Below are 27,422 nucleotides of genomic sequence, written 5' to 3' on the forward strand. Positions count from 1 at the left end.
TTCAGTCGAAGTACAAAATTATAAATTTAAGCTATTGAGGCTAAAATTTAAAAACGCTGCTACAGTTTATTATTTATACCTAAACTATCATACCTTAGCAAAAATTCCCATAACTACCATATTGAATTATTAAGAACAGATAAACAGACAAAATTTTCCAATGAAAAGTGCTTTGATTAGAATTAAAACAAAACCAACACTTAATGATAAATCCTAAACATGATAATTCCTACATCGTTTGCATGAAATTCAGATGAAAATGTGCAACAGAATTGTTTTATCAAATTGAATCGCTATCGCAAAACTAATATGAGTGCACCATTCCGTGTTGTTTTGTCACGATCTATCTCATATTCCCACACCACATTTTATTCATATCATTAGGTGAACATCGAAACAGAAAAGGACAGCAATTATCAAAACCTACCTTCACATAATTGCCTCTATGAAACACGCATGACTCTCTGAATAGCCTCATACGAAAGACTCCCCATTTATCTAGAAGATCAGCGACTGGATCAGCATACTGCAAGAGAGAATAAGGGAAGATGAGAGCAGCAGTACAAGACGACTAATTGCCTTACGACAGTAAAGAACATGAGGAGGGAACCAGTAAGAGGCTTAGAACTATTGAGACAATATGCGTTTATAAGTAGGGTCAATGCACTAGACGCTGGGACATAATTATATGGTTTGGCTCTATGAAGATGTCAGATGAGATCAAATGATCTAAACTAACTGGCTAGCTGCTAAAGACAATGTGATCACAAACACTGTCACCTATCCTGGAGAAAACTTACGTGACTACCGGAAAGCACTGCTAGCATTTACTGGAGGCGTCGCTCACAGCGCTCCAGGGATGTACATAATACAGTTTAGCAAATATGCCCATGGCGCTACCAGGGCACACCAATTGGCACTGGTTTGCCTACATCATCATTATTTGACCAATAGGCATGTGAAGAGCTGAGTGATTCATAGCGGGTATTCTACAGCGTATTGCCAACAATGTTAGCTGAAGATTTCATAGTATCCAACAGGGACAAATTGTCTGGTTTTACTTCAAATATTTGCTGGGTCATGTCCACGTGAAACAATCTATCAACCCAGAGTTGTTAAGCTGAGTCTTATGTAGAATCAGAAAATGTTAGGTTATTTGAATCAGTATTCTTCTAATTGGCTAAGACAAAACGAACACGCATATTTAGTAACAACTCTAATACTAGCTACAACTTGGACCAGTCATTTAATACCGTACAAAAGGAATTACATATTATTATTTAGGGCGGCTGGCTAATGAATTAACGGCGTTCGAACCTTACATATACAACAATGTTGCAAAAACTGGTGGCTGAATTTTTCAGTTATCATGGCATAACAGGACCTTTTAAGGCAAATTCCTTATTATTTTAGAAATGAGCAGTATCCCAAAGTAATCATATGTCAATTAGCAACACCCAACTGATAGGATGTTTCTAGTTTTTTCTCTCTCTCTGTTTCAGTAAATGACTTCTCATGTCATCTATAATCGAGTCATAACTATGCACACTGTTCTGATAAAACCTCACGTAAAAATATTTTGAATAATTCAATAGAGTATTTAAGATACCCACAGCGTTCAGTGTCAGATCTACCAGAATTGTAAGTCACATTTACAGAGATGATGTTAGCTGATAAAAAATTTCATTTGGTTTTTTGCTTCTCAGATAATATAGAAAATATATCCCCAACTTAATACACGGCTACAAACTTTGAGAACAGACGGCTAAAACCAAAACATTGAAAGATTTGGTCAAGCAGTGATGAAAGAGATACACTGTGTGTCAACTGTGCAGGTGAAGCGGGGTTAGAATTGTGCGCACGAGTGTTGAGTGTTTCAATAGACATTTGCACGTTGCAGATTAATGCGGCGCTTTGCTGAAAATAAAAAACAAGAAATTCTACGCTAGAGGTCATAGCAGCGGACTATTGTCCTACTTAGCATCACGCACTCGAAATAAGATCGACAGAAGCGTGAAAAATGCTTAAAATGGAATAGCTTGCACAAAAATTTTTTGCGCATCATTCGAAAGTGCTGTTTCTACCTTTCGCAAGCAGGAAACATTCGATAGAAATTTGGAGATAACAAAACGCGCTTAACTTGCGGATTTTTGTCGTTTCCATCTTGCTTATGACATAAATTTGCGGATTAACCGTGTCATGAAAACATAGCGATAGAAATACATATAAATTAGGAGTAAAATATACGGTACTCCACAAGAAAACTAGTCACAGTGATCACCAGAATTTACTAAAAAAAGGTGCAAGATTAAATCTGTAACCTAAGGAAGTATCTACTGAACAGCTTCGTATAAAATAACGTTCAACTAAATTCTGCTCGAAGGAATGTTGCTATAAGAAATGCTCATTCAGTGATGATATGTCAGCTCTCTACGCTGTCTGATGAAAGTCCCTCGTTTCTGTGTGCCATTAGTAATTCTCTGGATGACATGCACCCACCCAGCCTCCTGTTGCAGACTGGTTAGAATTTCATGCTCCTGTTGTCCATTAGCTTGGCTTGCATGTTCCTCAAAGGTTAAAGAACGCACTGAAGGCAAGACGAGAGGCATTACGAAACCCTAGAACCCGTCTCATCTTGCAATGGCCATTCTGCAAAGCCCACGGGTTTCGAACACACAAGGGAAATATTGTGTTCTGTACATTTTAATGTACCGATTTCTATAATCGAACTTGTACGATAAACAATTATTTTACATAGATTTTTAATAATTCTACTTTTCAAACCATTTTTATTTCAAGCTGCTTTTTATCAGACTTTACGAGAAACTCAGAGTTTAATTGAAATGCAATTACCGTATTTCAGTAGATAGTCATTGACAATCTGTGAGCCATTGATGACAACAGCGATAGGCGTGCATATCAACCTCTAATTAAGACATACAGATTCATTGTCATTTGCCACAATGTTTGTCACGAGTGTCATTGCCCGCGAAATCGTCAGTGAACTCAAGCAATGTTTCGCTGACATGTTGCGACCTTTATGCTAATAAGCACCATCAGTTTGAAAATTAAGCTTTTCACTAAGAATAGCATATCTTTTAGACATTCAAATTGAATCGTCCTTGTTAAAAATCATGGTTCTCTTTCTTGACAGCATATTAAGAATACGCTTTCGACTAAAGCCTGTTAATCTAATCAAACATAGGAGACATTTTTGGGGCTTTTAATGATAACACCAGCTGTAACTAGATAAGTTTTTTTAATGTTTTTTACAACTAATACGTTGTTTACAGTAGAAACGAAATCTATCGTGACTATAAAATTACACTGATTTAAACTGCATAGCAATGTGAGATTTTTATGATTATTTTGGAGACATTTGGTGGCAAATGCAAATGTAGAAATCCTATTTTATTAAACCCACTCTTTAATGATCTACAGAAGCATGGAGTATTAACGACAGTGCTTTTGAGAAGCCCAATATAAGATGAGAGATGACAACCCTAATAAAAACCTTGCTCTTTATCAACTATGGGAGAAAGGGTGTTAACAAAACATTTTAACAACAATTCAGCAAAGCCATAATATATTACTAATTATGAACTTTCGGTTATATCAGAGGTTAACAGCTTCCAGTAAAAAGTTAAGTTAGATCGAATTCACCAGAAGCAATGGCGTAGCCCACCACAACCGATGCTCTCCCTTATTAAAATCAATGACATCTTGATTGCAAAATACCAAATGGTACAGGCTCACACCCTCAGTTCAGCCCAAATAATGAACAGAATAGTATGATCACAATATAAGTAAAACTTGTATCGCGGTAGGTACTACTCTACTTCCAATCAACAGGTGGCTATGACGCAAGCTGTCATAACTAGCGCGGTTACGAGTAGCAATTATTTTTGGCTGGTAGCCAACAACTGATTCCACAAAGCATTGCCTACTAATAATGAAAACAGGCGCCAACTAGAATAACAAAATGGAAAACCTTTGCTATATAATAGACAACGATAGGAGACACTAGGTCAACATACATAGAAAGCGTGTTGAAGTAACAGGAACTAGGACAAACGCCAACGGCGAGAAAAAGGGAATAACAAAATCATCTCAAGGCTAATTGCTATTATGTCCAACAAGCCACCATTTTCTAGCAACAATTAACATAGTAAATCATGCGTGTTAAAAAGCTGCTGGATGAACTGTCATGAATGGTGGTGATTTAGTTAAATGGAACGCATCATTGATACATATTCAATAGAAAATACTAGCGAGCCATACAACTGTATTATGATTAATTACCAGAGTGAAGATTATTTCAAATAAACTACGGCTAAGCCTTGGCAGAGGTAACCAAACGTTAGTTGAACTTGCCACTCCATTCACCATGCTTTCTAGTTTCCATATTGTTCTTCTGTTTTACTTATTATATCTAATCTACTGCGGACAATGCAACCAACCATGAGTTTGGAATACACACCTCTGATTGCAATGATAAGGCCAAGTTTAGTTTGTTTCACGATAGAAAAACCACCTTCAAATCATTTTTGTTAAAATGTGCTTGCATGAATGAAACTTTTTTTTAATTTCCCGATTTTCATTTCTGCTGAAAAGCTCCAAGACGTTCATGATTTGGCATGAGCGACAAGCCTTTTATCCTGAACTGACTATCTTGGCGTTTTAAACTCCATAAATGATTTACTAACTTCAAATCGACAGCAATGACTTAACTATTTACTAGTTGACCGTTGCTTCTGGTAAACTAACATAGTGCACATAGAACTTTCTGAGAGTTTGTTTCGACTATTTAAGATGCAGCTGGTTAGCGCTGCTTTTGTTAAACCATATCATTGTTGATGGGTTTTCTTTGCTTTTCCATTTTGCAAAATTTTGAAAAATCTGCCTTTCTTTTACAAAAAAATCAAAGAACCATCATGATCTGCCTGCTGCCACATGCTAACCAGCAGCTTCAAAAAAGAGTATAAACTGGCATGCTGTGGTGTGATGATGCCTGTAGAACCGCCCGTTGTTAAGATACTGTTGAAGTCACCCATAGCTTGTGATAGCTGAACGGTCACCCAAGACAACATCGTAGTAAAGCTGATAGTGATTGACAAAAGGAGAGACTTTTCAAAGAGAACAGAGCGTGTTTACAGTTAGATGTGTTTATCAAAGTATTTACGACGCAATATTATAGCCCTAGGCATCTTCATATACAACGCCTCAGAGATGATACGCCCCACTTGATCAACAAAAATATCAAATGACATTTTTATTGCATAAATTTGGCAGAATTGAAACTTGAGACAAGGAGAGCTGACAACATTGAGAGCTGACAACGCTGAGAGCTGACAGCGTGAGCGTTGACAATGCTTAGAGTTGACAACGCTGAGAGCTGACAACGTTGAGGGCTGACAACGCTGAGAGCTGATAACGCTGAACGGCCATACTATACCTTTGACAGGCTCGCTGTGAATAGGATGCATTCATATAGTTCTCCCATTCTTTGTAAATATTCGTCCACGTGTGGCCTCTTCAGCACGTAAACCTACGAATAGTCCGAGCATTGATGTACACACTCAGTAGGGATTGAGTAGGGAACTGGGCTGATGCAAACAATAAAGAGAATGTAACACCCTCCAGCCTCAGATATATTGCTTGTGAGAGGCATGTGGGTTCTGAGATGAATGCGGAATATATATATATATAGGACATTATATGGAGTGTACTGTCATTATATGGAGTGTACAAACAGTAGGCCTAGACTAGCCCTTTTCCTTTCCAGGAACACATTGGATATCAGATCAGTAGGTAATTAAACTAGTGTCAACTATGTGGTTTGGTGTGTGTATAGAAGGAACATCTTGGCTTACATCCATTCAGTTGCCAAGAAAACAAGTCAAGGCATACAGGGTTCATCAAAACACTGATCACAAACTTATACCCGTTACTTTCATTGCTAGATGGCTCAGTTAGAGGAGGATAAGGGGGTTGGGGGGGAAGATAAGGGGGTTGGGGGTAAGCGGGTTCGGATTAAGGAGAGTAGGAGATTAAGGGGGTTGGAGGAGAGTAAGGGAGTTGGAGATGGGTAGGGGGGGTTGGAGAATGAGTAGGGAAGAGGGTGGGTTGTAGGAGCCAAAAGGGTTTTAAGGAGCTCCCTGGCCATCTGGTTGTGTCAGAACTAGTGATTTGCTAGTGAGCAACACCATGTGTGAAATTAAAAGTGGCAGTCACCAGTATTTTTAGCTCATAAGTCAGTTTTGTGGACTACTACATACCAGTTTCTGTTCAGAATCAATTTCGAAAAACCTGACTGCCAATATGGAAAACAGACGAATCCAATAGACAAAACAGTGAAGCAGCTTTATTACAATGAAAACAAGCTTTGACATAGCAACTCAGTGTTCCACCTTTAGTATTAGGAATAGCTCTATGTCACTCACACAGTGCGCTTAACATCTAACTGTGTAAGAGTGCCATATAAGATTTTAGTAATTAATCGCATAGCTAAAGATCTGCGAGGCAGAGTACAACCAGGCATTTTTTTGCAACAATGGTAGAACAGAAATAGTCGCGCGCTGGTCTGAGACCAACATTAGAGCGAGATCTTCGACCGAAATTTCCTTTGAATAGAATAGACTGAAGCATGCGTGTTTAACCAAAAGAAACACATTACTCAGAGGTAATTTGGTATATAAATATCATTATTTAAATGTATTGACATAACAAAACATTGATCGCATAGAATTAGGCTACATATTTGAGGATCAGATCGCGTGGTTTGGTTGATATAATATAGTGATATATTTGCAGTCCTCCTAAGAGAGAGGAGCATTCAACAGATAGCACTGCCTTAGAAGGATTTGGATAATCATGTTCCCACAAAAGCTGATATGGAAAATTACTAACCCGGAAAAATATTAAAAAATTCTAATTCATGGAAACCTGATGATACAGGAAATTTGGAGTTGATGAGGCTGTCAGCAGTACAACATTTGATGAGTAAAACTGAATCTCTCAACAACTAATACAAAATATTGATTCAACATACATTGCTCATGTCATAATTACAAACCTCTCAACTGGAGTAGCTAATATTCGCAGTGGCTAGTGAAACACACCCAAATACAAAATCCTGTATTTAGTCATGTTTCAACTGCGCCTGAAGTTCAATGTACCTTGATCGTAAACTATCGCATGTATGTATATGCAATACTTTACTGCGGCCTTCCTAATCCTTATATTAGCAGTATCACTACCTTCCATACTGCTGCCGCGATGAATGAACAGGCAGCAAACTGAACTTTCATGAGTGATTGCATATGATTTCTACCCTAGTTCAACATTGCTTCTGAATAAAAACAGTATTGTACATTCCGCAAGCCATACATAAGTACGACTGCAATGCAAACATCCTTCTTACCTTTAACAATCATCTGACTTGCAGCTATAATTCATTATAACCTATTATCAATTGTCCAATTACAATTGCATTCCGAATGCAGTGGCTATGACCAAGGTTGATTTTCACTAAAAAGCCACACCAATGTATAAATGGTAGCTTGCTTTGCCACTTTATTTAGCAGCCAAAATTTTAAAGAATTGATTCGGAAAAATCCTTACACGGTTACTTTATACGAAAATATAACGTTTTAGCTGTTGCCTCACAATAGGAAAATTTTTAGACAAATCTGAATGATCGATAGAGGTATGAAAGCGTTATTTGTCCGCCATATTGATATTAATGCATACGTCTCAAACTTCATAAAACTCGTTTGATATGAAATACGCAAGAGTCTTGAATTTAACATCAACCATGTGTTGTGAAAGCTTTAGATAAGGAATTTTTGAAAGACAGAAGTTGACTGGACCATCAATATTGAATGAAGGGGAGTGATTAGAGCCTCCACATTAAGCTTCAAGAGAGACGAAGGTTTGTTACGCAATATTCGTACGGTCCTTTATCGATTCACGTGTGCCTACCAAAAATCAACTATAGACAATTGTGGTAATTAAATGAAAGGTCTCACGCGGCATAAAAATAGTTGAATATTATTTTTAATGAGAAAAATCGAAGTCGCGAACCTTAAATTTCTTTTACCCATATAAAAAAGCCTGGACATACATTTCATACTATGGAGACTCAGCTGAATTATTGTGTACAGGCAGTACAGCTGTAGGAAAAATCATAACTAGCAACATTTTGACATGCCAGGTCAGGGAAGCTAAATCAACCTTAGATTCAGGATCAATCAGAAGAGAGAGATGCAGTTAAATGAGGCTAAGCACAGAGATGTCCTGTCATAGTCAAATTTGATTAACGAGTCAGAGACGCTTGTACTTGTATACCCCTTTCATTTTTCAACACGGCCAATTTTCATTCGATGTTCATTTATGTGAAATACTGTCCAAACCCTACAGATAGAGGGAGATGCCACATACCTGATGCACTGTTCCATCTATCTCCACGGGAACTATGAAGTCTGCGTTTGATATGGGCTAAAAGAAAAGTAGAGACTGCGTCAGGGTCAGTGTGAGTCAACAGAGAGGGCTACTTCATATATAACACATCACCATTAAGCACTTGACACAAGCGACGAGGCTGATAAGGGTTAGTACTGGTGATAACTTATAACTTATGTAACAGCAGCAGGGCCAGGCAGCAAGGCCAGGCAGCGTAAGTGGACTGCAACCAGTCCAACGCACTATGTTTCCATGACATGCATTATGTGGATTTGTGTGCAAGTTGCGCGATAATGTGAATTAAGTATTTCTATGGACTTTGGCATGATGCGGATTGACCCCGGCGTCTTGTTAAAAAAAGGTAAGGAATTGTACGCTATAAGTTAATAATTAATTAGCGACGCAATTAGTGAAGGAAACACGTGAAACTCGATCGAGAAAGGATGAACGGAAGTAAAGAAAGTGTTTAAACTTGAATAGCTGACGTGGTATTTTGATGCGCATCATTCGCATCAGTACTGTTTCCATAATCCGCGAGCATGATGGATTCGAGAAAGTTTTGAGAATCGCAAAACTCGCTTAGCTTGCGGATTTATGCCATTTTCATGATGCGGATAACTTGCGGATTGGCTCAAATTTGCGCATCATAGTGATAACATAGTGATTGGCACCATTATATCGTACAAAGTTGCCGCAGCCACTATGTTTCCATGATATGGATTGGGAGTTATGCACACATTGAGTTACCATGCCATAAGTGTTTCAATGGACATTCGCATGATGCGGAGTAACGCGGGCTCTTTGTTAAAAAAGATAAGAAGTTTCACACCAGACGTCATAGCAGTGCATTTGGAACTGCTCAAATTAAAATAAAAATGACTGAAGTACAGAAATGTTTAAAATGGAATAGCTGCCGTGGTATTTTCTAGAATCATCCGCAAGTGATGTTTCCACCGTTCGCAAGCAGGAAACATTTAGTACAAATTTGGGACTAACAAAACTTGCTTAACTTGCGGATTTTGACATTTTAATCTTGCGGATGGTACAAACTTGGAGATCAACCGAGTCATGGAAACATAGTTGGTAACTCTTGGTCATAGACCTATTAATGTATAGTCCATTAAAGTATAGTTAATAGGTCTATGCTTTTGGTACTCAAGGTATGCCGACTCGCTTAGCCTACATCTGCGGAGACAAACCTTGAATGAGCTGTGAACCAAAGTTTCGTCTAAGTCAATAACCATGCACTTCCTGCCTACGTCTGATGGCAGAATCTCTGGAAGAAGATGTTTTGACTCAGTCCTCTGAAACAAGGCAAATCATATTCGTAAAAGGGAGAGCAGCAACTGTACAACCTATGCAACATTCATTCAAGCCTATCACAAGGTCACTAGATTGCGAGGTGATATCGTGTGTATTGAACCTATATGAACGATATTGAGCTATATTGAACAATGTTTGTTTGCCAAAGAATGTCAACAGCCATGTAAGGTGAGTCACACAAGGAAAGGAGAAATCGCACGAGTGAAAGGAACCCTTGCACTGGTTGATTGCAATAAGAGCTTTTTACTGGATTAGGCTGGTCACGTTGGCATAGATTCACGTGTTTAGACAACATGCATCGGATTGATCAGTTCCCTTTGGTCTTGACGTTGACCAATAGTGGAACCACCAAGGGCAATAACAAATTAATTCTTGACAGTGGTTCCCTTTAAAATATATTATTAGTGAACGAAAAGCATTCATGTGAAATGGCCATGTCAGAGCATTAACTAATGATAAATGTGTAATAACTGAAAAAACAATCATTCATGCCTATTATCCAATCGGCTGTAACAAATCTATTAAACTTAACACAGAAAGAAGTAGTCAGTGATGTTGCAGGTATAGCCAGTTAACTCACAATGCACTGGCTGCATATATACATGTGATTACTACTAGCACCACGGCAGTCTTGTGTCTGTAAGAGGTCGTCAGGTGTAATAGCTATCTGTACATTTATTCCAAAATATGGCAAAACATTCGATTAGCACAGGTGAAAGTGTCGGTCTACGAAGCCGAAAGTTACAAGTTCAAATCCCCTTGGAAGTGATTGTTTTCCCAACCTCTAAGAATGGTTTCGGACAAACACGACTCTTATTATAGCAAAGATTGTAGGGGCTTGAAACCACAGTCGTATATTGTATTTTTAAATTTTTTTCAAACCAGGCACAAATTTTAGCCTTAAGCAACCAATAAAAGACAGTGACATAGCGAGTAAGGTATTGTAACGATGGAATTGGCAAACCAGTTAAATTAATCTTTTGAGAAAGAGCGATGCGTGTGATGGATATGAATGACATACACATATTAATATCATACCATAGCACAACAATCAAAAACCATTTAAAACAGCATTTAAACTGCTGGTTGGCTTCAAATTACTGGGCAGTTTTGATATGAACTCAATAATATTGATTCTCTTGTTGAAACTTTTTTAACTTTCTACTTCTGTAGTTAGAGTGTTGAATTCCTACGGTTTCGCTTTGACATTCTCAAATATATCTACTGCTATTTTGGTACGTATATTCACTATTCTATTTTGTACAAAAGTAAGTTTGTACAATACCTTGACACCCACATCATATGGAATAATAGCGAGATGTAAAAATCTAGATTCAACATCAACTCCCTTGTTATTAGGCTAGTCGACAGATCTCGACCTCTACACAAATATTAACTGAAGGAAATTAGTAATTTCAGGATAGCACAAGAGATGTAGAAGCGACGCATAACGTTTGTGCAGTATAAGCGATTCGTGTGAATAGTGCGATCTTGAAGGGTCGAAGCATCACTTGCCGTCACAAGAAAGTTTTGCAAGAATAGAGGTGTGGCACTATCAAAACCGCTCTAGGGTGCTTTAGGATTCGTATGAACAAAATAATATTTCCTGCTGTCTCTATAACTAATCCAGGGGCACAATTGTGGTACACCAACCGCTAGATGGTTAGTGTATTCCACCGCCGCCGAGCTGTCAAATATGTGTTTGCCAGACTTCAGACGCATCATCCATGTTGTAACCAATAGATAAGTTTAAATCCTTACAAAACACGAAGCTTTGGAAGTAATACAAAACAAGTTATGCTAACCCGCCCACCCCACCACGTGCAATGTTGAGTCAGACACTCAACATGAACGACTGGTTACAATTCTGCATTTCATCTCTTCGTCAATGATGACCTACTGATTACCATGTATTTCAGCCAAAAGCAAACGTCCGTGGAGAGTGCAATTATTACCAAGTGTGTGAGGAGTTAACCATCTGAGTAGGCCATCTGCGGCCACTGTGACGCTATGACTACACCGCAGTGCCCGAGTGCAATGTATGGAACTAATGGCTATTACATGGGCCACATCAGTTACAGTCATTCCAACCTGAAAGTCCAAATAGAATCATAGGTCTACCGAATTCCAGCTGTGCTCAACACGACAGCAATAGCGCCACTGTTGCTGAAGACATAACTACCCCGCTAGTGTTGTTAAAACAATCACTGCTGAAGCAGAGCTGACAGATTAACGAGGCAACAGATATGCCACCACCCACAAGCATTTTTTTTCATTGACGTTATTACAAACCTAATAAAACTCCTATATACCCAGTTACTACACTGATTACAGCAGCACACAGCATTACCAGAGAATGCTAACACACGCACACTAAATCCTAAACATCTACAGGATTATAACCCAGCAAAATCGACTGATAACGGCTTTTAGAAAAAACATTCCACGAATTATGCTTGCACGCCAATCAATCAGGAAGTTTATATATTGAAGAAGGGATAAAATGGATATATAATTAGACAGAAATATTTAACAGGTTTTTGTCAATCATATTAATGGAGCTGGTATGGAGCAATGCATGAAACATCTGACTCCCATGTGGAGACGGGTGGTTGAATATACAGCGACTACCGGGTCACAAAAAGAGCGGTTTAAAGATCGTGACAATGCAAAAAGACACTTGACCAAGCCACTGGTTAGGGTATCTTACACACTCCCCTACCATCAAATTTTAAGCTTGCTGTGTGAATGACATAGGGCTATCCTTATGGCGGGTCGAACCACACACATAATTTTGCTTTTTATCATAATAACTTTGTTATTTCTACTAATTCTTTCAGCGAATAAAAATTCGATTTTTGTTATCTTAGTAAGCAACGAAAATGGCATACAGTCGTCAACATTATTAGAACTCAACGACCAGATGTGTACCTCCCTTTTTGACCTGGAGCTGCACTAGTGATGCTCTGTTTGGATATGAACCAGACAGCCGATTCGCTCCAAAAGCGTTGCAGAAGTTTGTTTTTTCGCATGACACGCTCGATGGTTTGTGCCAATGGACACGCTCGACGGTTCGTACCAATGTGGCTCACTCCCAAGCAGACGTCGCAGCAACGATAATTTTCCAGCTCTAAACAGGAGTTGGAGTGCCTACCGATCCTCAAGGCTACGAGCCATCAGAGAAAGACCTCAGCACACGATAAGCTAACAGACTTACAGTACAGTCATACCTCAACATACGAGCGTAATGCGTTCTATAACTGAGCTCGGATGTCAATTTACTCGTGTCTCAAGGTGCTATTTCCTACATAAAATAACTAAATACAAATTAATTCGTCATCATACTATGAAAAAAACCATATAAAACAGGATATTATGGTGGAAAAACGCGTTTTAATTGTTGCAATTCACTACCTATACAAACAAAGTAACAAATACCTATTTAGTTGTTAAAAACTGCAATAAAATGTAATATTTCTATCTACCAAGACAAACGCAGTAGCTAACAGAGAGGTCTAAGAGACACTTGACAGCAAAGCGTTCGAAACACTAAACGTTTGTGAGGCTGCGTAACAGAAACTTTGAATTTAACTTCAATGAATTTAGCTTACTAAACACACATTAAGGCTAGGTTTTAATATTTTATTAAATTTACTTTAATTTTGCCATCTTACTGTTTTATTATCTGTTTCCAGTTTGGCGCTTTTTTGCCTTGCGTTCGCTATAACCTTTAGCCAACCTTTTAAAAACTTTTATTCAAACAGATTCGAGAAGACCGAACGATGATGTTCTCGAAAGCAGTCTCCCGCATACTTGGCCATAAAGTGGCCATCGAGAATCAGCCACGATCTTAAATATTACTCGTATCTCAAAGAAGAAACCTGCTCAAAATGCTGTTCTTATCTTGATTTTCTCGTATGTTGGAGCAATCGGATGTCGAGGTATGATGGTAGATCATACAGTTAAAGCTCAATACAAAGTTATGCTGGTCCGGTATAGTTGCTTCAGTTCAAAACTGTCGTTAAGTTAACGAAAAATCTTTAAAAAGTAATTATAAAACTTTGGTAAAAATCTTATATTTAGTTCAATTTGTGCTAAAAACACTAATAAATGTATACTTAATATACAATATATTATAATGAGTTTATTTTAGAAAGCTATGTTATAAATTAAATGTAAAAACATACCTAATGTGAAAACAAAATAAAATAAATCGACAGGAAAGATGGTTGTTATTGCTACTTTACTTTGAGACCCGTGAATAGAGGTTTAGGCTCCATAGGGCTTAAGTTTGGTGGTATAGCGTCTAAATTCATTCTAACTTACACTAAATATAATTTAAATTATTTATGTACTGCATTTTTACTATTTATGATTATTTTTAATTACTGTCAGCTTTTGGGTTTTTACTTAAAAATAGGTAATGTTTTTCAACATGTTGAAAAAACGGATTTAACGTGTTGAAAAATACTTCACATGCTGAGACGAATATTTGGCCAAATTTCCTTCCAAAGTTGAAAGATCTGTACGTAGAAGCGATCAAAAATCAAAGTATGACTTTGCTTAAAACGATGAGAGACTGCAGACGGGGAGAGCAAGATATGAACATGACTAGTAAATAAGCTTTGTACTAATGAACGAAAACCATGAACAAGTATTTATAGAGTTGGTTTGAAACCCAACAATCCTTCATTTTTTTCGTGATGTCATTTTATTGTTGTCGGCCATCTTTATAGACAACTTTTATCGTTAAAAACACGAAGCTTTTGAAGTGAATTTTTGAAAACGATGCTTTTGTTTGCATTTTTGTTATAATAGTATCAAAGGAACACCAAAAATTACTATTAGATAAAAGAATACCAATCGTTTTCTACAAATATAGCGGCTTTTTCGTGAACGAGCGCGTGTGAAAACGGTTTGATAACGTAAAAAAAAACAACGATGAATTGCATGACTTGAAACCAAGAATGTTTCATCAAAGATAAAGAGAGAAGACTGGCCTCACCTGGGGTATGTGATTGTGGTTAGGCTCGAAGGGCAGATTTCCATTTTCCTGCGCCTTCTCAGTCGTAGGAGTAAGGCTTGGTGAAGGAGGCGGTGTCCCAGGCTCCTGCAAACAAAAACCATCAGATAATTCCCTCTACAATTTAGACAAGGCGACAAGAACCAGGACACAATTGTTGCTCAATAGCCAGACGGCTCTGAATTTGAACTCTATATAATAAACAGCGCATCAGTAGAGACGTATGAGCGTCATTCTGATAAGACGACATCCCTTTCACACATACTGTTGGAGGATAAGCAAATACAGATATAGATTTGTTGTAATTATTAGGCAATATAATCCAGTGGAGAGTTGACCATACGTATCCTGTTGCCTTCAACAGTAGAGGCGATATGCATACAACTATTGTACTATCTCTTGGTAATTACCCTATCATTGGTATGCATATGAGTTACAGGTTACAGGAGCTTGCTTAAATTTTACAAATTACGGTTGAGCTGTGGGCAGAATATTCCTTGCAATGTTTAAAGATAATCTTCCATAAGTTTTAGTAGATTTTATCAGAAAGTATCAGCATTTTTCCATCTTTTCTATTTTCAAGTGTCGGCATCACGTGTTTTTATTCTGTCAGTTTTTTTTACAAATATAGACATCGTAGTCACACTTTTGCTTGATCTGAGTGTTTTAACCGCGATCAAGTTTTGTCAATTTTAATCTTGAAACATCCTGGCAGTCAGATTACCTCAAACATCAAAAACAATCGCAAATAATAGAAAAATATTGATACTTTCTGATTAAATCAACTAAAATTTCGTGTCAAGTTCATCTTTAAAGCTCAGACGTAATGGCTAAAGGGTATCTATGATGATAACAGTGAGTGAGGCCACAACTAAACAAGCACGCATGGCCTGGCTAGTAATTGACTACTAGCTGCTTTCAAGCCAACAATTAGCTGCTAATCGTTATCGACAGCAGCAGTGCTGCCTGAATTCCTTTAATAACACACTGACTCCCGCAGCCAAAGATTGTCACCGACATGCTCTGCGCATCCTTCCAATAGCATTGGTACTAGGACCTGCGTGTTACTTGTTCAAAATACTTTTGTACAAGTCAGGTAGCATTGGTTAATTGTGACAGCAATGAGCACTGTTAAAATTCTAAAAAGTTACAGCAAATTATAATGCTGCCAATTCTGCAATTAATTTCTAGGCATATGCCATACCACCTGCATGTGGCATAATTTCAGGGCAATTTTCAGGGCGTATGCAAGTAATTTAAAATAGTAAATATAGGTATTATAAAAACGAGAGAACAAAAGAGAGTGATGAGGGCAAACATTGTAGGTAGGCTTTCAGATGCCCATGTGTAGGGTGTATACGTAGGGACTATGTCTATAATGTTCAGATTCCTATCATGTCCCCTCAAAATTGAGTTTAGTAGTTTATGAACGTATCAAGAGGGCTGAAGGGTGGGGTGGGTAAAGGGGTGCGTGCTGGGGAAGGGTAAACGCTAATATCTCAGTATGAAAGCCTCATTGTCAATGGACAACCATTTACCTTTAGATGGATCATTAAAAACCATAGCCTGAGATCCTTAAAGATCATTTGTTTAAAGGCTATGATAATCGCTTGTACCGTAATAAACATGTTCAGTAAATGTTAAAAATATTTTTATGAGGTTCATGCGAGGGTCATCTTCTAAACAATAGAGTGATTATCATATAAATTACATGTAGTTGAAAATGGATAGAGCGGAATAGCGGAAAACTCCATGTTTATGGGTATGTTTTTTAAAGAGAAGGGGACGTATCAAAAATCTGGAAGCACCAAAAAGCTCCCAAAGCAAAATACTTAACCGAATACGAGTACCATAAAACCTTAGCTTTCCACAAACAGCTTCAATTACTATGAAAAAATTTGCACCAATTAGAGGTTTACAACCTTCAGGCCCTTCGATAGCAAATCAAACTATTGTTAGCTTGGAATGTCCATTGCTACTCATTACACAAGCTATTCATGCATTTTATATATAAAAAGGCGACAGCATCCCAAATCTTATCGGAGGTACAAAAAAGTGACACAGTAAGATGTTAAAACTAGCACCATCTTTGTAGCGACCTGCCAGTACCTGCCAGCGACCTGCCTGTACCTGCCAGCGAAGGATTTTAGAGAAATGAGATTGTTAAGGATGAACTCAGACAAAATTTTGGTGAAGTTTATCAGAAAGTCTCAGTATTTTTCTATCTTTTGTGTTTGTTTTTTGTGTTTGAGGCGATCTGACTGCCAGGATGTTTCAAGATTAAAATCGACAAAACTTGATTGCCATTAAAACGATCAGTGAAGCGAAAGTGTGATTATGACATTTATAGTTGCACAAAAACTGACAGAATAGAAACGCGCCGCGTTGCAACTTGAAAGCAATAGCCAATATCAACTAGAGCAAGAATAGCAACTAGTGATGTCATTTTGGCACATATTTATCTTTCGAGCGTTTTAACAGCGATCAAGGTTTTTGATTTTAATTGTGAAACATCCTGGCAGTCAGATCATCAACAACAATTGCAAATGATAGAAGAATGTCGATATTTTCTGATAAAATCTCCTAAAATGCTGTGCCAATTCATCTTTAAGGGCAGCTGGGTTTAAGGGATTTCATTTCTGTATCTTAGCTTCAGCAGAAGTTATCAACAAATATCTCTTCACTGATTGAATGATAATATCCAAGCTAGCTTCAGAGACCTCAATGTACAGGAATATACATTTTATGAATTCTCGCTATCACATTTCCATGATAGGTAAGGGAATAAATCTACCAAGTGCTGCATTTCAAACAAGCTGTTATTAGAGAAGGTCAAAGCTGAATCGAAACGGGATACTAGCCATCCATCGCTTAGTGACCTGTAGATAACTGAAGGACTTACGGGATCACTGACTTTCACACTTTCTCTAGAGGCATTGCATGATGGGTTAGCGCTATTCTTTAAATGATGAGCCTTGGCTCCAAAGCAGCAAAAAAAACTTCCATAGAAGCGTTTCCGTCTTTTCACCACAGCTACAACAAAGACCAAGTCATGGGCACAATACATATATTATTGTAATGCATCTATGGATTTAGTAAACTACAGTAAGTCAATATATAGCGTTAGGTAGACACTAATGTGCGAATATTTGATTGCCCTGTTCATGCAGCGTAATAATCATAAACGCAATGGGCTGGAATGTCGAATGGCAGCGCTCGCAATGAATGGAAATCAATGACCAGGTGAAGCTGAAGGACAAGAGATAATATGGGCGCTGATCAGCCATATGGCACACTGCCAATACTTGGTCAGGTGTTTGTAGATTGCGCTGCCTGATTAACAATAATACACTTCAGCTGATATTTCGGCACACATCCTTACAGCTATCGGGTATCAGAGGGTTCCATAGAGAAATGGTGTTGTATAATTGTCCTTCGAATCCATAGCTGATACATTCAAAGCTCAATTTCCCACAACTATTTCAGAAATTTATGTGTCACATTGCAATAGCGTCAAATATTGTCCATTAACAGGTGTTCATACATATGGCCTACCCAATCACTTGCAACTGTGAAATGTTTTAGCTGTCAAGCCATTCCAATGTTCTACATCAGCGTAATCGCCTTCATTTCAAATGATGTGACAGTTGGGTGCAAGCTTGTGCCTCAGATAAATCTAAGATATTTGAACTGTTTTTCGCTGCACAGGGTCTACGATGTAATATCATAACAGAGTAATCCATCATTGGCTTCACAGTCCGCTAGGCTGATTAACATGACCTCTCCGGTGTATGAGCGAGGCCATAAATTCTTGCATTTAGAAAGTACAATTAGAAAGTATTTCAAAAAATATTTCTTGTGCAAAGGCTTGTTCAAAAAACAGCGAAGAAAATTGACACCCGGCTCTTGCTGTGCACACACTATGTGAAGAAGCAGTCATTTTGTACTAGCTAACTACCAGTGGATCTTCATGCCAATAGGAATGCCACATGGCCTTGAACATTTGTATCAGCTTATCACAAACATCCTGCACTCTATATCTAGCTGTCAAAAAGCATTGGCACATCTTCCAGCATCTTATCCTCAGCTTATACTGCATTGATCCCATCAATCGCATCGTTGATCCCATGATAAACTACTTCTACATAATGAAAAATGAATATTGGAACATTAATCGAAGTTATGACTAATTTATACAGACAATTGTGAAAGATAATGACGGTCCGTGCTAGCAACCGTCAACATCATTCATGCACTTCTTTATTCTCAACTTGCAGCGCAGTAGGTAAAAATTTTAAAGATGCAGTTGCATTCACTACCCAAATGCAAAAATCCGTGGAAGAGATTCAGTCAAGATAACATGATAAGACTCACACCTCAAATTTTGCTGATAACAGAGTAAACAAACACATGAACCTGGGTAAAAAGCTACTAGGTTTGCAACGAGTAGGCCTACTCGTTTGTTACCGCAACCTATGTATACCTGTCTTGCATTTAGACTTAAACTAATAATAGGGTTCAAATATACTAATAATGGTTCAAAAATCTACAAAAGCTCTAAAGCAAATGGTTACTAGAAACCAGAAACCAAAACAACAGCAAGAAAAAAAACATATCTAATTAAATGGTTGCACTACATGTGATGAGCTAGACGTTTCGATTACAATGAAACTGGAAACATTCGTCGATTTAAGCTATGTACCGAGTAACTTAACGAAGATATAACAAGAACTTTTCAATAATGATTCACTGTTTTGCTCGATGTATGTAAAGTGCTTAATTTGCAATTTTATAATCATAAAAAGAGTGTTTGTTAAAGTTTTTTATATTTGAAAAGCATTGCTATTTGATGAAAGCGTTATTAACAAAACTACTCTTCACACAACTATTTTCCATTGAAATGACAAGCTCGTTGTAGTTTTTACAAAATTTCACCGCATATCTATATAACACTAAATTATATAAACAAAATATGTATAACTAAACTTACCTGCTTGCGTTGTTAAGCAGATATTGTTAGTTGTGCTACTATGGTTTTGGCAGTCCGTAGGAGCAACGGAGACTTGCTCTCCATTCGCGTTGACTTGAGTTATTAAAGATGAAGGGGGTGGATACGTATCCATTTGTGATTTCACCTTTTTAAAAACGGCATGCAATTTCGACTTAACTTAAGGCAGTTTAAAAGTCGCGTGGGATTTCGAAATATTTCATAACAATTATGAAAAACGTAAACAAACTCTGCGTGATGTAGCTAAAGTGATGGAGAAATACTTCAGTGCTATGCTGTGATTGGATCAACGGTAATGCACTACAACTTAATTCATCGGAAATTATTTCTATTATCCGATACTGTAGTGGAAACTATTTTGCGCTAAGAAAATTTGTTCAACGACACGTTCTCTATTTTTGAACTCAGCTTATGATTTTACGTACATATGTACGTTATAGCCTGTTTGCATCTATGGATAAATTATTTTTGCAAACTAATGTGGGTATTGAAACTATATAACTGTGAGAAGTTGTTTCCCCGATAAATAATTTTTAATTTTGCAGGGAAAGACAAATTACAAAGCACCCAACTTCCAATATTTATACATCAGGGTCTGCACACAAAGCTCTGACGTCAATATATAAAAGTTTTTGCTAAGGTTTGAATGTAATATATTTTGAAGAGCTGGTATTACTTGCAACTGAAGCTATGAAAAACACTTTATTACTTGACTCGATCTTGGGTTGTGCGCACAACAGTAAGGTAAATGATGCATGACATGAAAGACAACCCATATTTTGTGTGGTTCATTATGTTTATTTTTTAAATTGGTCTAATGAGGAAGATTTGGAGACATACAACTTTTTTTAGAATTGAAAGCTAACAACTAAAAATAATTTGTGAAAGTTTGGACAATCATACAAAACATTTGTTCAGCTTTCTTTTGAGATTTCACAAAATAAATTGATAGCAATTACGATAAAGATTTTTGTACAAAATTTTCTCTAATTGCTTATTTTGTCCCATCAGATATCTTTTCAACATACTATATATAATTGCAGCTATGAACGGTTAGTCAATGCCAGAGCGTGTTCTACCATGTGAATGCATTTATACTGACACACTCACAGAATCGCAAACTAATCTATTATCTCTGTAGATGCAACTAAAAGTATGCTGGATTGCACAGAGCTAATGTGTCAAAAAATGTAGTAGGGTAATTTTTTAATGTGTAATTAAAAAAGAGCCATAAAGTTTTTAACATCACAAAGGCAATAGTTGAAATATATTATCAATGATAATTTGTGCAACAATTATCACTGAAATATGAGCCTAATGGCAAATAATAATACACGCTATTAACTTGCACAATTATCTAAATCAACAAAATATTGGAACTACAAAAACAACCAGTAATTAGTTTGTAACCAGTTTAATATCTAGCCAATAAGTTTGCATTGGGTATAAGCCATAACCGATTTCCGGTATCTAAAAATAGCACGAACACTTGTCATGCACCAATCTAACAGAAAACAGAGCTTAAGTTATTGTCCTATCATTTAGTTAGTGGAAAGTTAAGATATGGCATTGAAACGGCTTTGTCTCTATTATGTCATAAAAAATCTGCTACCTAATATGAAAGTTTACAGCTTTATAGGATGTTACGACTTTTCATAAACACAAAAGAGGCAATTGCTAAATATGTGATTCTTCCATAATAGCAGGGTTTACACATTGTCATTTTAAACACGTTTTTCATATAGAAAAAAGGCGTTGGCATTCTATAGACGTCTCTCGCTGTTCTGTGCACCAATAGGCTATTACCACATTGTCCTTGAAGCTACATTCCTCCAAGCGTAAAGATTTTGAATTGGCTACCATGTTAACATCAGAGAACTCTACATTATTTAGTATACAGTTTAGTATATCATGTGAACAATTTAGCTACCTAATAATTACACCTGGTAATGATTAACACTTCATGTGATCACATAAATTTGAGGATCAGTCTGTTTTTGGCAAGTCACAATTGCACAACCGCTGTAAGATGCGTAAATATCAAATAATGCAAATCTTTGTAGTAAGATTGGTTTAGCACGGCCACTAGGCTAGATGCGTTCGATAGATATTTTCATTCAGTCATTAACAATCTCGTGTTGTTCTGCCCGGAAGCGAGAGAGCATGATATATTTTTCCACATAACCTAATATATAATCCTACTGCGATAATGCGGATACAATACACGTATATATGTGAACGAGAGAAGACAACTACTACAACATCTCCCTTAATACAAAATAAGAAGTAGGTAAGGCATATGTGGATTGGGCATACAGAAAGAAGGCATTACAAACTATGCTGAACAGCAAACATATAAGCCGTAAACTGAGAATAACAAGAGTGAGTATAATATGTACAAGACCTAGCAACGAATGAATGCAAAGGCTGCTCACAGATCCATGCGCTTTACAGGTCTACGTATGCGAGTGCTGCGGCGTAGTACTGGTGGCTGATTGTCAGAAATTGACATAGGTTGTCGTACTGCAGCAGTGTTGGATCCGGCCTCACGCTCGACTAGTGGGAGAGTGCTCGGTTCGACAGTGTCCTGATTGTTCGGTGACAATCGGCAGAGGGCTTGACGATTGCGACGTACGCTGCCGTTCGGAGTGTGTACTTCATGCGAGCGTCCTGGAAGGTTTTTGGTAACAACGCCTTCTCTGTCGAGATCCCTAATATACACGTCGTCACCTCGCGATAACGGAGATAACTCTTTCGCTCTGTGGCGGCTGTCGAAGTTTCTTTTCATGCAGTATTTGTAGTCCTGTTCTTTCGACCTGACTATCTCTATGTCAGGAGAATTCGGTAGGAGTGACTTCGGATCAACGGGTATGTCCGATCTTAAACGGCGTCCCATAAGTAGTTCAGCAGGAGAATAACCGTTCTGTATGGGCGTGTTCCTATACGCTAGTAGCGCTCTATACGGGTCGGATGATTTGTGTAGCAGATTCTTAACTGTGCGCACGGCACGCTCTGCTTCCCCATTAGCTTGTGGAAATCTCGGTGAGCTGGTTATGCTGAGGAAATTGTACTCTTCAGCAAACCTCTTGAACTGTTGGCTAGCGTACTGTGGGCCATTGTCAGATATAACAGACTGCGGAATACCGTGACGAGCGAATACGGACTTCAGTGCGTTGATCACGGAGTCGCTATCGGTTCGATCTAGCTTTATCACTTCTATGTACCTAGAATAATAGTCTATAACTAGTACATAGTCTTTGCTTTGCCAATGAAACATGTCGGTCGCTACACGCTGCCATGGGTGGTCGGGGAAGATTGACGGTTGCAACGGTTCAGTCTTTTTGCTAGAGTATGTTTGGCATGTTCTACATGACTTTATCATTTCGGAAATCTCGGAAGAAATGCCTGGCCACCAGACTGACTGGCGGGCTCTCTCTCTGCATTTTGTGATGCCCTGATGGCCGCAATGCAATCTAAAAAGAATGTCTGCGCGCATCGGAAGAGGTATTACCAAACGGTCCATATACATGAGAACATTGTCCACCAGACTCAGATCTCCTTGAACTTGCCAATATGGCTTCAGGTTCGTCTGCAAGTCTGATAAGTAAAATGGCCAACCATGTTGCACGTATTGTCTGATTTGCCTACATGTTGTATCCTCCAGCTGTGCGTGTTTAATCTTGTTAAGCCTACGGTCCGTCGCTGGTAGTTGCGATAGAGACGATATAGTGTACACCTCAATTTCATCGGCGAGCTTCTTGTCCTCGACGTCTGGTCTACCTACTGGTCGGCGTGAAAGCAGATCTGCCACATAATTTGACTTTCCCGGTACGTGTTTAGTTACAAAAGTGTACTTCATTGCACGTAACCTTTGTCTTTGAATGCGAATCGTAAGATCGTTTACCGCCTTCGAATTAAATATGGGCACCAGCGGCTTGTGATCAGTTTCGACTGTCACGTCCTGATGGCCAAGAATGTACCTATCGAACTTAGCACATGACCACGCTATACCTAGTGCCTCTTTCTCTATAGATGACCAACGCTGTTCTGTTTCGGTTAGGGATCGGGATTTACATGCTACTAGCCTTCGGGAGCCATCGGATTGCACTTGTAGCAAAACTGCTCCTAGACCCTGATTGGAAGCGTCACACATTATGATTATTGGTTTGTCGATGCTGTACCATGCTAAACATGGAGCCTTCGACAATTCACACTTAATGTCAGACACGGCTTGTTTTTGGGCAACATCCCAGACCCAATGTGGCGACTTGAGGACAGCGCGAAGCGGTATCGTCAATTCAGTGATGTGTGGCGAGAACTTTCCCAACTGATTCACGGTACCTAAGAGTGATTGTAGTTCAGTTATATTTGTCGGGTCAGCGAGATTTTGAATATCTCTGATACGATCGGGATCAGGTCTCACGCCTTCTGCATCTACTAAATGACCTAAAAATTTCGTGGAGCGTTGGCTGAAGCAACATTTCTCCGCATTAAGTGTCATGCCGGCCGCCCTCAGGCGTTGGAGCACTTTGCGAACACGATCATCATGCTCCTGTTCGCTGACAGAGCTGTATACTAATAAGTCGTCCATGTGACAGACAACACCGTCAAGACCTTCGAGAATGTTATATATACACCGTTGAAAGATGTCGCCGGCGCTGACTAGTCCGAATGGAACCCTATTGTAGCAATAACGCCCAAAAGGAGTCACGAATGTCGTGAGTAGCCGGGATTCGTCGGATAGCGGAATTTGATAATAGCCCGAGTTTGCATCAAGCTTGCTCATAAATTTTGCACCTGATATCTTAGCAAGCGAGCTATCGACCGACGTACTTGGATATGTGTCACGCCGTACGGCCTTGTTTAAATTTGTAAGGTCGGCGCAAATTCGGATCTGATTTTGGTCTGCCTTCGGAACCTGGACCATACCCGCACACCAGTCTGTAGGTACGGTTACCTTTGAAATGACCTCCTTTCGTTCCATATCGTCCAGCTGTCTCTTTACGATCTGCAAACGGGGCATCGATACTTCGTACGGGATATGCAACGCTACTGGTTTCGCATCGTCTCGTATCTGTATCGTGTATGGATCTGCGAGCTTGCCTAAACCACAAAAAACATCAGGGTATTCAGATTTAAAATCATGTTTCCCTACAACATCACCAGAAACAGTGTTAACATTGAATACATGATTTACATCACAAGTAACCAATCCTAAAGAAATACAGGCATCCTTGCTTAACAGGTTAGTGTTCTGATCAAAAACTATATAAACTTTCTCAACAATGTGTCGGTTGTCAATGCGCATCTTAGCATTGGCATAACCTAGTACAGGTAAGTGAGTGTTACCGGGTCCTACAAGTTGCTTGTCGGGTTTAGACAGTTTAAGAATGTTACCTCCAAAAGTATCTACACTGCATACAGATACAGCAGCACCTGTATCGAGTTTGAACACACTTACGACCTCGGGACAGTTGTGGAAAGTGATATTTATTCTCACCGACCAGCTACGATTGTCTACTTTGAGCGGCTTGACCTCGCCTAGGAAATGTGGTGTCGAGATATTTTCAGCTACTTGAACTTCTGAAACCTTAGATAATTGTCTGCATACCGATTTCCAATGTCCGATCTTCCGGCAGTGGTTACATACAGATTTGATAGCTGGACATGACGATTTCGGGTGGAAGCCTTTTCCACACCTGTGACAGGCTTTCGGTTTACTGGCTGGATTAGGGTTATAACTAGCAGCACCAGTCGTTATGGGCCTAGCATTCTTGGCGGTCGCTTTCATAGATCTACGGTTTTTCAAATGTTTAACGCTGTCTACTGACGCCGACGAACCTTCAATGCCAGGTCTCACAACCGTCTGTGCCTGCTTTGCTGATTCATATCTTCTGCAAATGTCTACAGCAGTGTTGAGAGTCAAATCTAATTCTGATTGTAGTTTGTTGCTCAGCGAATCATCAGTAACGCCAACAACCAATCTATCGCGGATGAGTTCTTCTCTCAATGTACCATAGTTGCAATATTCAGCTTGCCTATACAGTTTATTAATAAATACGTCCATGCCATCGTTGCCTTGAGCGAGCTTGTTGAATTTTGCGCGTTCTACTATCGTATTAGTGCGAACACCAAAATATGTATCGAAAGCATTAATTAGATTGTCGTGCGTATCCTCCGGGATAGCTTTGGCTAAGATGATATCTTCTGCTTGAGGGCCTAACGTATAAACAAGGGTGTTAATCTGTTCTCGGTCCCTTTGCTCACATAATCTACTTGCCTCCCGATACCTGAGCCATCTGGCTTTCCACCTAGTCCATTGTCCTGGGTCACTGAAGTCAAATTTGTCCGGTGGATTCAGTCTTGGAATCGAGTAATGTTTATGTACCACAGGAGCGGCATCTTCTTCTTCGCTATGCTCACTGTCTCCCATAACATTGCTGAAGACCTCCTCTCGCTGCCACCATGTAGTAAGATTGGTTTAGCACGGCCACTAGGCTAGATGCGTTCGATAGATATTTTCATTCAGTCATTAACAATCTCGTGTTGTTCTGCCCGGAAGCGAGAGAGCATGATATATTTTTCCACATAACCTAATATATAATCCTACTGCGATAATGCGGATACAATACACGTATATATGTGAACGAGAGAAGACAACTACTACAACAATCTTAAAATAAATTTCTCACAGCAAATATGCCTACATTCAAAATTTTATTATTAAAAGAAAACAAGCTTTGACAACTTGCAATCACCGGTGTATAAAGTGATTCTAATTACATGTACCGCATTTAAAGTTTTAGTAATAAAGCATCGTATCTGTAAGCTAAATTCTAAATCGTATCTGATTAGTTATTCTATGCGGCCTGCCGAAGTGAATGTGACTATTCTTGAGTGTTTTACATAATATGTAAAACACTCAAGAATAGTCACTAGGCACGACCTGCCAAGTGTATATTATACACTTGGCAGGTCGTGCAGTAACTAATTTCAGAGTGCCATTGTCTTCTCATATATTTATGGCACCGCCAACCGTAGCTCCAATATTTTACTTTCTAACTTTATAGTTGTAGCCTGAGATTGTAAAACTTGACAAACGCAAACACCGAAATACCGTTTCAATTACCACTACGCTTAACTAGAAGTTTAGTTTCTAGGGTTATATGTCATTCGACTTCCTGAATCACGAAGTTGTCTACGCTTCGCCGTGCCTTCCTGGTGGATTTTGTCCTATTTCGCTTTAAACTTTCTAATGGTTATGCATATTTTTGTGTAAACTTCTTACTCTATAGATTGCTTTAATATATTGGACTTACTGGTTTATAACATTAATTTTATGCTCGGTAAGATTAGATAAGCGCTACTAAGCAAAGCCGGCTTTATTATTTTTAGACTAATCTATTCCGTGAATTGTTGTAATGAATGGTATGAAAACACTCAGGTATGCGCCAAATACAATTTTGTAACAGAGTTATTGTTTTTGTGTGAACAGTTAACGCGCTGTTTATATGCATTATAATATTTTTGATCACTCGAATCTTTGAGAAAACCTACCTCAATACTCTAGTGCTATTTTCTTAGAAACATCCAGCTCCAACACAT

The 27,422-nt window shown here is 38.5% G+C and overlaps 1 protein-coding gene across 1 annotated transcript in view; it reads right to left on the reverse strand.

Moving 5' to 3' along the window:
• LOC137385790 (CTD small phosphatase-like protein) overlaps positions 1–20,048 on the reverse strand; it is a 30,719-nt gene extending 10,671 nt beyond the window's left edge. Inside the window, exons 1-7 of the mRNA XM_068072351.1 lie at positions 19,800–20,048; positions 17,712–17,842; positions 14,792–14,896; positions 9,663–9,767; positions 8,443–8,499; positions 5,456–5,548; positions 428–526 (exon numbers count right to left, since the gene is read on the reverse strand). Of these exons, the coding sequence (XP_067928452.1) occupies positions 428–526; positions 5,456–5,548; positions 8,443–8,499; positions 9,663–9,767; positions 14,792–14,896; positions 17,712–17,842; positions 19,800–19,932 (723 nt within the window). The 5' untranslated portion in view covers positions 19,933–20,048. The remainder of the gene's footprint in view (positions 1–427; positions 527–5,455; positions 5,549–8,442; positions 8,500–9,662; positions 9,768–14,791; positions 14,897–17,711; positions 17,843–19,799) is intronic.
• Between the last annotated feature and the right edge of the window lie 7,374 nt (positions 20,049–27,422).

The sequence above is a fragment of the Watersipora subatra genome, chromosome 1 (assembly GCF_963576615.1).
Source record: "Watersipora subatra chromosome 1, tzWatSuba1.1, whole genome shotgun sequence".
Taxonomy (NCBI): Eukaryota; Metazoa; Bryozoa; class Gymnolaemata; order Cheilostomatida; family Watersiporidae; genus Watersipora; species Watersipora subatra.